The sequence below is a fragment of the Schistocerca serialis genome, chromosome 3 (assembly GCF_023864345.2).
Source record: "Schistocerca serialis cubense isolate TAMUIC-IGC-003099 chromosome 3, iqSchSeri2.2, whole genome shotgun sequence".
Taxonomy (NCBI): domain Eukaryota; kingdom Metazoa; phylum Arthropoda; class Insecta; order Orthoptera; family Acrididae; genus Schistocerca; species Schistocerca serialis.
The window spans coordinates 769940194-769954876 of record NC_064640.1 but is presented as its reverse complement, the minus strand read 5'-3'; the positions used below and the strand labels follow the sequence as shown (position 1 = coordinate 769954876).

The 14683-nt window shown below is 42.5% G+C and overlaps 1 protein-coding gene across 1 annotated transcript in view; it reads right to left on the bottom strand.

Moving 5' to 3' along the window:
* LOC126470611 (inactive phospholipase C-like protein 2) overlaps positions 1-14683 on the bottom strand; it is a 725325-nt gene that overhangs the window by 192457 nt on the left and 518185 nt on the right. Inside the window, exon 8 of the mRNA XM_050098565.1 lies at positions 6396-6513. Within this exon, the coding sequence (XP_049954522.1) occupies positions 6396-6513 (118 nt within the window). The remainder of the gene's footprint in view (positions 1-6395; positions 6514-14683) is intronic.

Sequence of the window (14683 nt, the reverse complement as noted above, 5' to 3'; positions counted from 1 at the left end):
AACATATGGCTGACAATTTTAGACGACCAGTCGGTAACAGGTAGGTTTTTTAAATTAAAATACGGAATGTAGGTACGTTTTAACATTTTATTTCGGTTGTTCTAATGTGATACATGTCCCTTTGTGAACTTATTTCTGAGAACGCATGCTGTTACAGCGTGATTACCTGTAAATACCACATTAATGCGATAAATGCTCAAAATGATGTCCGTCAACCTCAATGCATTTGGCAATACGTGTAACGACATTCCTCTCAACAGCGAGTAGTTCGCCTTCCGTAATGTTCCCACATGCATTTGGCAATACGTGTAACGACATTCCTCTCAACAGCGAGTAGTTCGCCTTCCGTAATGTTTCCACATGCATTGACAATGCGCTGACGCATGTTGTCAGGCGTTGTCGGTGGATCACGATAGCAAATATCCTTCAAATTTCCCCACAGAAAGAAACCCGAGGACGTCAGATCCGGGGAACGTGCGGGCCATGGTATGGTGCTTCGACGACCAATTCACCTGTCATGAAATATGCTATTCAATACCGGTTCAACCGCACGTGAGCTATGGTGCCGGACATCCATCAAGTTGGAAGTACATCGCCATTCTGTCATGCAGTGACACATCTTGTAGTAACAACGGTAGAACATTACGTAGGAAATCAGCATACATTGCACCATTTAGATTGCCATCGATGAAATGGGGGCCAATTATCCTTCCTCCCATAATGCCGCACCATACATTAACCCGCCAAGGTCGCTGATGTTCCACTTGTCGCAGCCATCGTGGATTTTCCGTTGCCCAATACTGCATATTATGCCGGTTTACGTTACCGCTGTTCGTGAATGACGCTTCGTCGCTAAATACACTACTGGAAATTGAAATAAGAACACCGTGAATTCATTGTCCCAGGAAGGGGAAACTTTATTGACACATTCCTGGGGTCAGATACATCACATGATCACACTGACAGAACCACAGGCACATAGACACAGGCAACAGAGCATGCACAATGTCGGCACTAGTACAGTGTATATCCACCTTTCGCAGCAATGCAGGCTGCTATTCTCCCATGGAGACGATCGTAGAGATGCTGGATGTAGTCCTGTGGAACGGCTTGCCATGCCATTTCCACCTGGCGCCTCAGTTGGACCAGCGTTCGTGCTGGACGTGCAGACCGCGTGAGACGACGCTTCATCCAGTCCCAAACATGCTCAATGGGGGACAGATCCGGAGATCTTGCTGGCCAGGGTAGTTGACTTACACCTTCTAGAGCACGTTGGGTGGCACGGGATACATGCGGACGTGCATTGTCCTGTTGGAACAGCAATTTCCCTTGCCGGTCTAGGAATGGTAGAACGATGGGTTCGATGACGGTTTGGATGTACCGTGCACTATTCAGTGTCCCCTCGACGATCACCAGTGGTGTACGGCCAGTGTAGGAGATCGCTCCCCACACCATGATGCCGGGTGTTGGGCCCTGTGTGCCTCGGTCGTATGCAGTCCTGATTGTGGCGCTCACCTGCACGGCGCCAAACACGCATACGACCATCATTGGCACCAAGGCAGAAGCGACTCTCATCGCTGAAGACGACACGTCTCCATTCGTCCCTCCATTCACGCCTGTCGCGACACCACTGGAGGCGGGCTGCACGATGTTGGGGCGTGAGCGGAAGACGGCCTAACGGTGTGCGGGACCGTAGCCCAGCTTCATGGAGACGGTTGCGAATGGTCCTCGCCGATACCCCAGGAGCAACAGTGTCCCTAATTTGCTGGAAAGTGGCGGTGCGGTCCCCTACGGCACTGCGTAGGATCCTACGGTCTTGGCGTGCATCCGTGCGTCGCTGCGGTCCGGTCCCAGGTCGACGGGCACGTGCACCTTCCGCCGACCACTGGCGACAACATCGATGTACTGTGGAGACCTCACGCCCCACGTGTTGAGCAATTCGGCGGTACGTCCACCCGGCCTCCCGCATGCCCACTATACGCCCTCGCTCAAAGTCCGTCAACTGCACATACGGTTCACGTCCACGCTGTCGCGGCATGCTACCAGTGTTAAAGACTGCGATGGAGCTCCGTATGCCACGGCAAACTGGCTGACACTGACGGCGGCGGTGCACAAATGCTGCGCAGCTAGCGCCATTCGACGGCCAACACCGCGGTTCCTGGTGTGTCCGCTGTGCCGTGCGTGTGATCATTGCTTGTACAGCCCTCTCGCAGTGTCCGGAGCAAGTATGGTGGGTCGGACACACCGGTGTCAATGTGTTCTTTTTCCCATTTCCAGGAGTGTAGAATACGTGCAAAAAACCTGTCATCGTCCCGTAATTTCTCTTGTGCCCAGTGCAGAACTGTACACGACGTTCAAAGTCGTTGCCATGCAATTCCTCGTACATAGAAATATTGTACGGGTGCAATCGATGTTGATGTAGCATTCTCAACACCGACGTTTTTGAGATTCCCGATTCTCGCGCAATTTGTCTGCTACTGATGTCCGGATTAGCCGCGACAGTAGCTGAAACACCTACTTGGGCATCATTTGTTGCAGGTCGTGGTTGAAGTTTCACATGTGGCTGAACACTTTCTGCTTCCTTAAATAACGTAACTATCCAGCGAACGGTCCGGACACTTGGATGATGTCGTCCAGGATACCGAGCAGCATACATAGCACAAGCCCGTTGGGCATTTTGATCACAATAGCCATACATCAACACGATATCGACCTTCTCCGCAATTGATAAACGGTCGATTTTAACACGGGTAATGTATCACGCAGCGAATACAGTCCGCACTGGCGGAATGTTACGTGATACCACGTAATTATACGTTTGTGACTATTACAGCGCCATCTATCACAAAGCGAAAAAAGTGGCCCAACTAAAACATTCATATTTCTTTACGTACTACACGAATATGTAATAAAAAATGGGGGTTCCTATTCAAAGAAACGCAGTTGATATCCGTTTGACCTGTGGCAGCGCCATCTAGCGGGCCAACCACAGCGCCATCTGGTTTCCCCCTTCAAACTAGACGAGTTTCGTTCTTTGTAGTTTTTTCGTTTGATGCTTACTTCGTGAGATATTTGGCCCGATCACTATCAATGGATCACACTGTATAGACGTTCCAGTCTATGTTAGATTAAAGTTACCTCCAACTAATATTGCACTATTGGGGTACTTCTGTGTTATTGAGCGTAGACGTTCTTTGAATGATTTTGCTACTATTATGACAGGAATGATTGGCCGGTAAAAGAATCCAATGAATAACCTGAGTTCGCCTGGACCAGTTATTTATGCCGACATAACTTTGCAGTGAGGTTCAATTTTGACGTCGGTAGACATTTTTGTCAGTTACAATTAACACTCTCCATCCAGTGATCTCTAACCCGTGTCGTTGAATTATGTTCCATCACTCACTAAATATTTCAAAGCTTTCTACCTTAGGTTTCATCTAGGTCTTGGTTCCAAGGTTAACTTGAATATGACAGCTTTCCTTCGGGATGGTAAAGCTAAAGCCCTGACAACTGAAGTGTCTTTACTAACAAGGGAACCTCCCCATCGCACCCCCCTCAGATTTAGTTATAAGTTGGCACAGTGAATAGGCCTTGAAAAACTGAACACAGATCAATCGAGAAAACAGGAAGAAGTTATGTGGAACCATGAAAAAAATTAGTAAAATATACAAACCGAGTAGTCCATATGCAAGATAGGCAACATCAAGAAGCGTGCGAGCTCAGCAGCGCCGTGGTCCCGTGGTTAGCGTGAGTAACTGCAGAACGTGAGGTCCTTGGTTCAAGTCTTCCCTCGACTTAAAATTTTACTTGCTTTATTTTCGCAAAGTTATGATCTGTCCGTTCGTTCATTGACGTTTCTGTTCACTGCAATAAGTTTTGTGTCTGTGTTTTGCGACCGCACCGCAAAACCGTGCGATTAGTAGACGAAAGGACTTGCCTGTCCAATGGGAACCGAAAACATTTGATCGCAAGGTCATAGGTCAACCGATTCCTCCACGGGAAAACACGTCTGATACATGCTACACGACACTGGTGACGGCATGTGCGTCACATGACAGGAATATGTTGTCGACCCACCTAACTTGTACACTTAGCGAATGGGTAAAAAGATTCTTCTACCTTGCCCGATTTAGATTTTCTTGTAGATGTGATAATCACTCCCAAAATAGTGATGAAAACGTAAGAGTTTGTCGCATAAACTGAAAATAAAAAATTAAAATTTTCACACGAAGGTAGACTTGAACCTAGGACCTCTCGTTCCGTAGCTGCCCTCGCTAACCACGGCACCACGGAGCAACTCGCTTCTTAGTGCCCCTGATGTTACCCATCTTGGCATGGACTACTCAGTTTGTATATTTTAATAATTTTTTTCATAGTTACACACAACTTCTTCCTGTTTTCTCGATTGATCTCTGTTCAGTTTTTCAAGGTCTATCCACTGTGCCAACTTATAACTAAATCTGAGGGGGGTGCGATGGGGAGGTTCCCTTGTAAGTACCCAATCAGATTTCACTCTCTGTGAATCGACTTATGTGCATTCATCAGAGGACCTCAGACTATCAACTAGCCTAGAAAACCTAATGCACTCTAAAAACACTCTGCTACCAGAGTACCTGCTTCCCTTATGTTCTGCACCCTTGACATATCAAAGGGAATCCTGAAGTTTTCCACACCATAACGCAGGTCCAGAAATATGCAGCCAAAACCGTCACAGAATCATCCAAAGGAACCCCATCAGTTCTGTGTATGATACTGTGAATTTTAGCCTCTGCTAGCAGCCCACAAGGAAGACCAGTAATTTCGCCACTTTCACCTGCTGCATTTATGAACTAAGGATGGTCTCAGAACCCAAGAGACAGACATCACTGGTACCAACATGAACCTGAACTTGCAGACGATAGCACCCTCGAAGAGAAGACAAGGATGGGTTAGGGAAAGTTAAAAAGGAAGAGCACGTCATTCAAACCTGACTTAACACCTTTTTCATCCATACTCTGCGAGTTATCTGACAGGGTGTGGTGGAGGGTACTTTGTGTACCAGTTTTTGTCAAGTCAGTACAGGATTTTAATTTCTAATTCATTGAATGCATCCCTCATGGCCTTCCTTATGCTAATTTTGGTTTCATTAACATTTGTTTATCTGTGAGGCTTTGGCTGCATTTAACTTGGTAGTGCAGCTATCTCTGCTTTGTTAGCAGCTTTTTAATATGGCTGTAAAATTTCGGTGGTTCTTTTACATAACTCACAACTTTGCTCGGCATATATCAGTCTAAAGCGTATTGTACAATGCTCTTGTACTTTGTCCATTGATACTGAACATTGTCAGTGCTGGAGATGAAATTTTCGTGTAAACCTGTCTGGTACTCTGAAATACGTTTCTTGTTACACTTGCTATGCAGAGAGGTCTTCCTACCTTTCTTTTTATTCCTATTCATGGCAATATTCTGTGATTCTGTAATGGCTCTATGATCACTGATTCCCTGTTCTACACTAAGTCAAAAAGTTTGTGTGTCTTTGCCATCACTTGGATGAGAAGAGCCCCACGAGGGGGATGAAGGTGTTTGTGTTTATTATTTTGATCCAGTTTGTGAATGGGGTAACCCTTCTCAATGGCAAACAATGAATTTTTCATCGATAAATAGCAGTACAGAGCATGTGGTAAATAATTAATAGTGAACAAATCTACGAGTGTATAGCTTTGCAGTTTCTGTGTTGCATATTTATCAGTAAAACTACAGCTTTACGGCTTCTGTGGTACATGTTCATCAGGATTAGTTCTCTCCCCATGTTGTCAAACCTTGTCAGTGGCAGAAGAAAACATTCAGTGGGTGTAAGTGTATGTAGATTACTATTTCTTAAGTACATATAGATCAATGTTGTTTTTAAGACGAATTATGAGATATGTGCTGAATTAAACATCTGCATAATATGATGTATCAACAATCTATTACACATAATGAGTCAACAGAGACACATGCTGTATTGTATGAGTTATCTGCAGTGTCAACATACAGAGTCATTATCATATGTTTACATCCCTTTACATTTATCCCAAGCCTCACTCTATCCCCTGAAGAATCTCTCTCTCTCTCTCTCTCTCTCTCTCTCTCTCTCTCTCTCTCTCTCTCTCTCTCCCGTTTGTCATAAAAGTTTTATTCATATCTGCCTGTTCTTACAGAATGAGTTTAACACCTGTTTCCATTCACCTAGATTTTATGATACAGTGATTCTTATGAGATCCAGTGTTTTGTAAACAGACATTTTTCTATGCTACGCTTGATACTTTCGAGAGTTTCTATGTAAACAAAAGTAATACTACAACTGTAAACAATTGGGAAATATAGGATATCAGAAACATAGATATTGTTCTAGAGATTATTTGCATCACTTACGGTGTTGAGAGAAAACCAAACTCTCTGAAGACTTCCAAACAATCTTGGAAGAGAACCTTTGTTTCTTCATAATTTTCTGGACTGGCAGTCTGTTCTAGTGAAGTATTCCAACAGTCAACTGTAAAGGTAATACGTTCTTAATCACATTCAAGTAAATATAAATATAATGTCTTAGAGCTATAAATGCAAGGAGAATTGACTTCTAAACATGTCTATAACTTCAGTGTATGCTGCTGTTACAGCAGATCTAGAATCTACAAAATACTTTTATAAATCTAGAAACTACTTTTATACCATGAAGATTTTAGTAATTCACGACGAGATGATTTGTTATACAGTTACCTACCAAATGGAAATGAGTCATATGCATACATTACATAACAAAATGCTAATGTAAATATCTAAAATTTGTATAAAAATCTTGCATATTTAAAACAAAAACCTTCCATAATAGATGAGCAGACGTTATCATTGTGCTTCTTGGGGATTATACCTGGACTTAAAACAGACAGTATTTATATTGTGTGGATGGTGTGGACACGACAGTGGATTACTTTTGAATTACTGCTGGCATTAAGCTGGATTTCATGAACCTGTTAGATAGTTTGATTCATTAGATTAGTATTTATTTTTCATTCCAAAAATCCACAGTGAGGATGTTCTTAAGGCTGTAGAACACATCATGCAACAAGAAAACAATAAATAGAAAACGTTATAAATATTTACATAGAAAAAAGATATGCTAATATATCTTTCACAGATCCAAAGCGAAATGGTCCTCATGGAAATGGAATAAAAAGTGTCAAATGCATTTTCATTCAAAAGGCAACAACAAATCTGTTAAAAACATGTAAAAGTACAATACACTGAGGTACACACGATAGTTCTTAGGCTATTGTAGCCACACATCATCAAAGAGAAAAAACAAATTACACCACTTATTTACATTGATGACATTACTGCACAGAAAATGTACTGAAGTCAGATGTTTTGTAATACCCACATTGTCTGATACTATCAATAATATATACACATCAGCCAGTTCTAGTAAGAAATTGATCAATGATATAGAAGGAGCTGGCTACCAATAAATAGTTTTGGCTGCTCTGAAACTGAACTGTGTTAGTGGTTAATTTTATTATGGCTGTTGACAAGTTATTGGAAACGTGTGGTGTGTTCCAGAATAATGGACACCCTTCTGGACCAAAGTGAATGACTTTAAATGTTTTTGAACATTATTCTTATTTATAGTACTGATTCCATTAACTGCTCTGTTCGTTTGAGAAAGAGGTATAATGTAAATGACAAATTAAATTAAGAAGTAAATACACTCTCCAAGCACATTAATGTGACCACCTGTCATAACCCTGAATAACCACCTTCTGCAGCATGAGACATGCAGGAAGAAAGTCAGTGAGGTTCTGGAAGGTACCAACAGGGATGTGGAACCATGCCGATTACACTGCCATGGCCAGCTGTGTTAGGTTTCTCAGTTGAGGATCCATGCATGGCACAGCCCAATCGAGGTGGCCCCACGGATTCTCGATTGAGTTTAAATCTGGGGAGTTTGGTGTCCAGGGGAATAGAATAAACTCATCCTAGGGCTCTTCGAACCAAAAATTACACCGTATGCTGTGTGATGTGTTCCACTGTCCTGCTAGTATATTCCATCGTGCCGAGGAAAAACAAACTGCTTGCAGGGGTGGAAATGGTCCCCAAGAATAGATGCATACTTGTGTTGAATCATTATACAGTACAGAATAACTAGATCACCCAGGGAATGCCACGAAACATTATCCAGACTATAATGCTCCCTCAGGTTGCAGGGTGCTTGCAGTTAGACATACACTACTGGCCACTAAAATTGCTACACCAACAAGAAATGCAGATGATAAACGTGTATTCATTGGACAAATATATTATACTAGAAATGACATGTGATTATATTATCACGCAATTTGGGTGCATAGATCCTGAGAAATCAGCACCAAGAACAACCACCTCGTAATAACGACCTTGATACGCCTGGGCATTGAGTCAAACTGAGCTTGGATGGCGTGTACAGGTACAGCTGCCCATGCAGCTTCAACACGATACCGCAATTCATCAAGAGTAGTGACTGGCGTATTGTGACGAGCCAGTTGCTCGGCCACCATTGACCAGACGCTTTCAGTTGGTGAGAGACCTGGAGAATGTGCTGGCCAGGGCAGCAGTCGAACATTTTCTGTATCCAGAAAAGCCCGTACAGGACCCGCAACATGCGGTCGTGCATTATCCTGCTGAAATGTAGGGTTTCGCAGGGATCGAATGAAGGGTAGAGCCACGGGTAGTAGCACATCTGAAATGTAACGTCCACTGTTGAAAGTGCCGTCAATGGGAACAAGAGGTGACCGAGACGTGTAACCAATGGCACCCCATACCATCACGCCGGGTGTTATGCCAGTATAGCGATGACGAATACACGCTTCCAATGTGCTATCACCGCGATGTCGCCAAACACGGACACGACCATCATGATGCTGTAAACAGAACCTGTATTCATCCGAAAAAATGACGTTTTGCCATTGGTGCACCCAGGTTCGTCGTCGAGTACACCATCGCAGGCGCTCCTGTCTGTGACGCAGCGTCTAAGGTAACCGCAGCCACGGTCTCCGAGCTGACAGTCCATGCTGCTGCAAACGTCGTCGAACTGTTCGTGTAGATGGTTGTTGTCTTGCAAACGTCCCCATCTGTTGGCTCGGGGATCGAGACGTGGCTGTACGATCCGTTACAGCCATGCGGATAAGATGCCTGTCATCTCGACTGGGATGCAGCACGGCGTTCCGTATTACCCTCCTAAACCCACCGATTCCATATTCTGCTAACAGTCATTGGATCTCGACCAGCGCGAGCAGCAGTGTTGCGATACGATAAACCGCAATCGCGATAGGCTACAATCCGGCCTTTATCAAAGTCGGAAGCGTGATGGTACGCACTTATCCTCCTTACACGAGGCATCACAACAACGTTTCACCAGGCAACGCCGGTCAACTGCTGTTTGTGTATGAGAAATCGGTTGGAAACTTTCCTCATGTCAGCACGTTGTAGGTGTCGCCACCGGCGCCAAACTTGTGTGAATGCTCTGAAAAACTAATCATTTGCATATCACAGCAACTTCTTCCTGTCGTTTAAATTTCGCGTCTGTAGCAATTTTAATGGCCAGTAGTGTATCACGCTATACACGCCTATCTGTCCAGTGGAGCATAAAAGGTGATTCACCTGAAAAGGCCACTTGTTGGCACTCAGTGGACTTCCAGTTGTGGTTCTGACATGCAAATTTCTGCATTCTTTGCTGATGAACAGCAATTATCACGGATGCAGGAATCAGCAAAGTTTGCTGAACAGTTATTAAGAAAATACTATTGGTAGCTCCTTAGCTCATCTGGGTGGTCAGTTATTCAACAGTTGCACGTATATCCAGCCACACACATCTCCACAGCCGTCATTCATCCCTGTCATCTATGGCCCATGGTGCACCACAGTTGCCTCAGTACCAGTTTTGCATAGTGCCATTTTGCCATGCATGGTATAATATAACCATGGGAGCACACAAACTGTTTACAAACTTAGCCATTACTGAAATGTTCCAACCTTGGGCCGAAAGCCAATGATCATGCCAATTTGGACATCATATAAATTACTCTGTTTCTTTATTATAGCAATGACTGCACTGTTTTCCATGTCATCCCCATATGCTTTATGCAGGGTGTTACAAAAAGACACGGCCAAACTTTCAGGAAACATTCCTCATTCACAAAGAAAGAAAATTTGTTACGTGGACATGTGTCCGGAAACGCTTACTTTCCATGTTAGAGCTCATTTTATTACTTCTCTTCAAATCACATTAATCACACAGCAACAGAACGTACCAGCGTGACTTCAAACACTTTGTTACAGGAAATGTTCAAAATGTCCTCCGTTAGCGACGATACGTGCATCGACCCTCCGTCGCATGGAATCCCTGATGCGCTGACGCAGCCCTGGAGAATGGCGTATTGTATCACAGCCGTCCACAATACGAGCACGAAGAGTCTCTACATTTGGTACCGGGGTTGCGTAGACAAGAGCTTTCAAATGCTCCCACAAATGAAAGTCAAGAGGGTTGAGGTCAGGAGAGCGTGGAGGCCATGGAATTAGTCCGCCTCTACCAATCCATCGGTCACCGAATCTGTTGTTGAGAAGCGTACGAACACTGCGACTGAAATGTGCAGGAGCTCCATCGTGCATGAACCACATGTTGTGTCGTACTTGTAAAGGCACATGTTCTAGCAGCATAGGTAGAGTATCCCGTATGAAATCATGATAACGTGCTCCATTGAGCGTAGGTGGAAGAACGAAACTAAAATGAGCTCTAACATGGAAATTAATCGTTTCCGGACACATGTCTACATAACATCTTTTCTTTATTTGAGTGTGAGGAATTTTTCCTGAAAGTTTGTCCGTACCTTTTTGTAACACCCTGTATAACTCCACTGCTAGTGCTGCCACCTGTCATCCAAGTGGTTATTGCACATTGAGGCCGAACATAAGCAATGGTCACATTAATGTGACTGGACCGTATGCATTGTGAAGTAGTAGTTTCCCCAGGCCACTGAGGAATTGCTTGTGTTCACACCGCAAATAATTTGTGATAGTTATTTGGACTTTAAAAAGGTTCAGCTTGGTTTGATGAGGTACCACAAGTATCTAGTACGATATTATGGAACAGAAGTACGTGAACTATGTTAGCGTTATAATTTTTACATCACATATGTCTGACAGCATCCGCATTTCAAATAAAGATTTGTTTAGGTACTTTGGCATTTTTGTGGTAGCTCTTCCCAGTTGGATTTATTATCAAGCTGCAATATCAAGAATTTAACATGGTCAAACTCCTTTACTAGCATTTTATCATATTTTAGACATACACTGGGGGAGAAACCTCTTACAAGTTCAGAACTGCACATTGTGTGCTTTTTCGAAGTTTGGTGACAAAGAACTGGCTTGGAACAATTCATGGTGTTCATAAAAAAAAGCATTAACTGATTTTTATGAAAACAATATTCGATTTGCAATCGTTTCAATCCCTGTATCATCTTCAAACAAAACAAACTTAGCATCTGGTAATATTACTGATGATAAACAACAAAACTTAAGGGTTTTAAGATGGAATTATTTCCCAATTGAATGACCCCTGATTGCTTAACACAGCACTCCTTCCTACTGACACTCTTTGTTTCCTGTCAGAGAAGGACGATTTGAACCATACTGGAGTGTTTACTGTTACCTCATAATATTCTAATTTACTTGAATGGACGTTGTGATTTACACAGTTAAATGCCATTGACAAATCACAAAATATATCAGTAGCCTGTAATTTACTGTGCAGTAAATAAAATACATTCTTCTATATGTGTAAATAGCCTCCTCAATATCAGAACCCTTTAGAAATCCGAAATGTGATTGACTAGAAATTTTTTGTAGTCAGATGGTTAAGAAATTAACAGTACATTACATACTCTAAAATTTTCGAGAATGCCGAGACTGGACTGAAATTTGGTGGTAATTCTTTGTCTCCTTCCTTAAACAGAGGCTTAACTTCAGCGTATTTCAACCGTTCGGAAAATGTTACACTGATAAATGACTGATTAGACAAATAACTTAATATGTTGCTCAACTCAGAAGGGTGCTCTTTAATTAAAGCCCACCCGGCTAGCCGCTCGGTCTAACGCGCTGCTTCCCGAGCGGTAAGGCGTGCTGGTAGCCTGCACGAATTCACCCGCGCAGATTGGTGTCGAGGTCCGGTATTTCGGCCAGCCTGTGGATGGTTTTTAAGGCGGTTTTCCATCTGCCTCGGCGAATGCGGGCTGGTAGCCCTTATTCTGCCTCAGTTACACTATGTCGGCGACTGCTGCGCAAACATTGTCTCCACGTACGCGTACACCATAATTACTCTAGCACGCAAACATTTGGGGCTTCACTCGTGTGGTATGAGACATTCCGCGGCGGGGGGGAGGGGGGGGGGGGTCCTCTGGGGGCCGAATCGCAAAATAAACCTGGGCTGGCTCGTTGTGGGACGGCGGCGGTGGGGTGGGAATACTGCTGTGGCCTGTTGTGGGGTTGTGAACCACTGAGGGATATGGCGGGACGAAACCTCTCCGTCGTTTCCAGGTACGCGGTTGAATACACACACACTCTTTAATTACGTTAGTTGTGCGTCTTATGAATATATCTTTTATTGTGTTCAGAGTTCGAACATTCACAATAACTCATATTGTCTTTGTTACCTGATGTGACAATATTTTTCTCACAATGCGTTTGATGTGATGCCTATATTACTGTCTTCAGTATTTTCCAGTATGTCTTATGACATTACAGCATCAAAATCAGCGCTGTTTCTGACTGACAATTACAGTTTACTTTTTGTCTGACAGTAAACTTTAATTCCCTGAATAATCCATGGATTCCTTATAGACATTTGTCTATTCTATGTTATTTCGAGGAAGAAAACAGCTTTCAAGTAAGGTAAGGGCTTTGTTAACAAAAATGTTGGATTCTTGAGTTAAGCCATGAGCACTGTAAATATCACTCCAGTTCATTCCTTTGAGGAATTTTCTTAAATAATCACTTTTTGGCTTAGTGACTATCCTCTTGAAGTCAGGTTTAGTTTATTTTATATCCTGATAAGTATTGAGATTTAATGATAGGATCTACAGTTCATGGCCTCAGATGGTACTGACTATTTTATTTGTAATATAATTTTGTCCATTAGACCTTGTGACAAAGCAGGCTGACTCCCACCATCCTACTTTGTATACACTCCTATTTCTTGTATTAAAGTCTGCATAACATTTTCACCAATTTTCATTTCAAAATTCCAATGTTAAAGTTCCTACATTAGGTTCATGTTACAGAAATTGTGAAAACTGTAGAAACAAATTCCCCCACAAAACTATGTTACTAAGATCATTCAATTTGTTGTCCTGTTTGCAATGAATAATTAATTTTGTCAGAAATGTTGGCCATCAAAGTTATTGCAATTATAAAATTTTGTACACTTAACCATGAGGGAAATCCTATGAGCTAATAGGTAAATGCAAAACGATGATCACTTTCAAATTAAAGAGCCATTTTCCTAATTTTCGGTAACGTATTTATATTAGAATAAACTTAATTAATTTAAAAGATATTATTAATTGAATATTTCACCAGGCCTAAACTTTCATTATCAATTATAACAAACCAATGTAAATTCCGGTAACTGTTGATATACTTTTGATTGCCTGATTTTTCTCAGTCTGTTGAGTCCAATATCAATGAGCAAGAGTCCCTAACTAGAAATTATTAAATTTTCAATAACATAATTTTAACACACAAGATGGATCCCATGGGCATGAATCATAGGCATAAATCAGTACTGAATAATTTATTGGCTGCTGCTCATACCAAATAATATATGAACGAAATATTATAATAATCTTCTCAAATAATGAAAGGCAAAAATTATTATCTACAGAAGTACCTGGAGTAAGTCTTTACAAGACCAAAACAAGTAGTTTCAGTCATTCTTGTCCATCTGCTCTTAGTCTTTGCCTACTATAGTTTCAGGCTAGCTAGTCTGCCATTTAGCCCAGCCTTGGGAATCATTTGTGTTGCCTCTCTGTTCATTTAACTCAGGCTGAGAGAACATAATTTACAGTTATGAGCAGTAGACATCAAAATGTGCAAGTTACTATTCAGCTGAATAATACTTGCAACTATAGTAACAGTTCTGTCATCTTTTCTCCTTAACTGCGTACGGAGCAACATGTGATCACCGAGAGATGTGGCACAGTGGTTAGCACACTGGACTCGCATTCGGGAGGATGATGGTTCAATCCCGCGTCCGGCCATCCTGATTTAGGTTTTCCGTGATTTCCCTAAATCGCTCAAGGCAAATGCCTGGTTGGTGCCTTTGAAAGGGCACGACCGACTTCCTTCCCCGTCCTTACCTAACCCGGTGAGACCGATGACCTCACTGTTTGGTTTTCTCCCCAAACAACCGAACCGAACATATGCTGTCTTCCTTTTTGAAGAAATGAGAACTATTAGGGAGCTCCACATATGTCTGTCTATAAACACTGTTAGAGACTGTAAGAGACCTGGACATCACCGGTAGGATCTTAAGGATGTGATGAAATATTGGTGAACTTCCAGTTTTAAACTTAAAAAAAAAAAAAAAAAAGCTTCTGGCTATACATTTAAAGGATAGTTCCCACATCAGCAGTTTC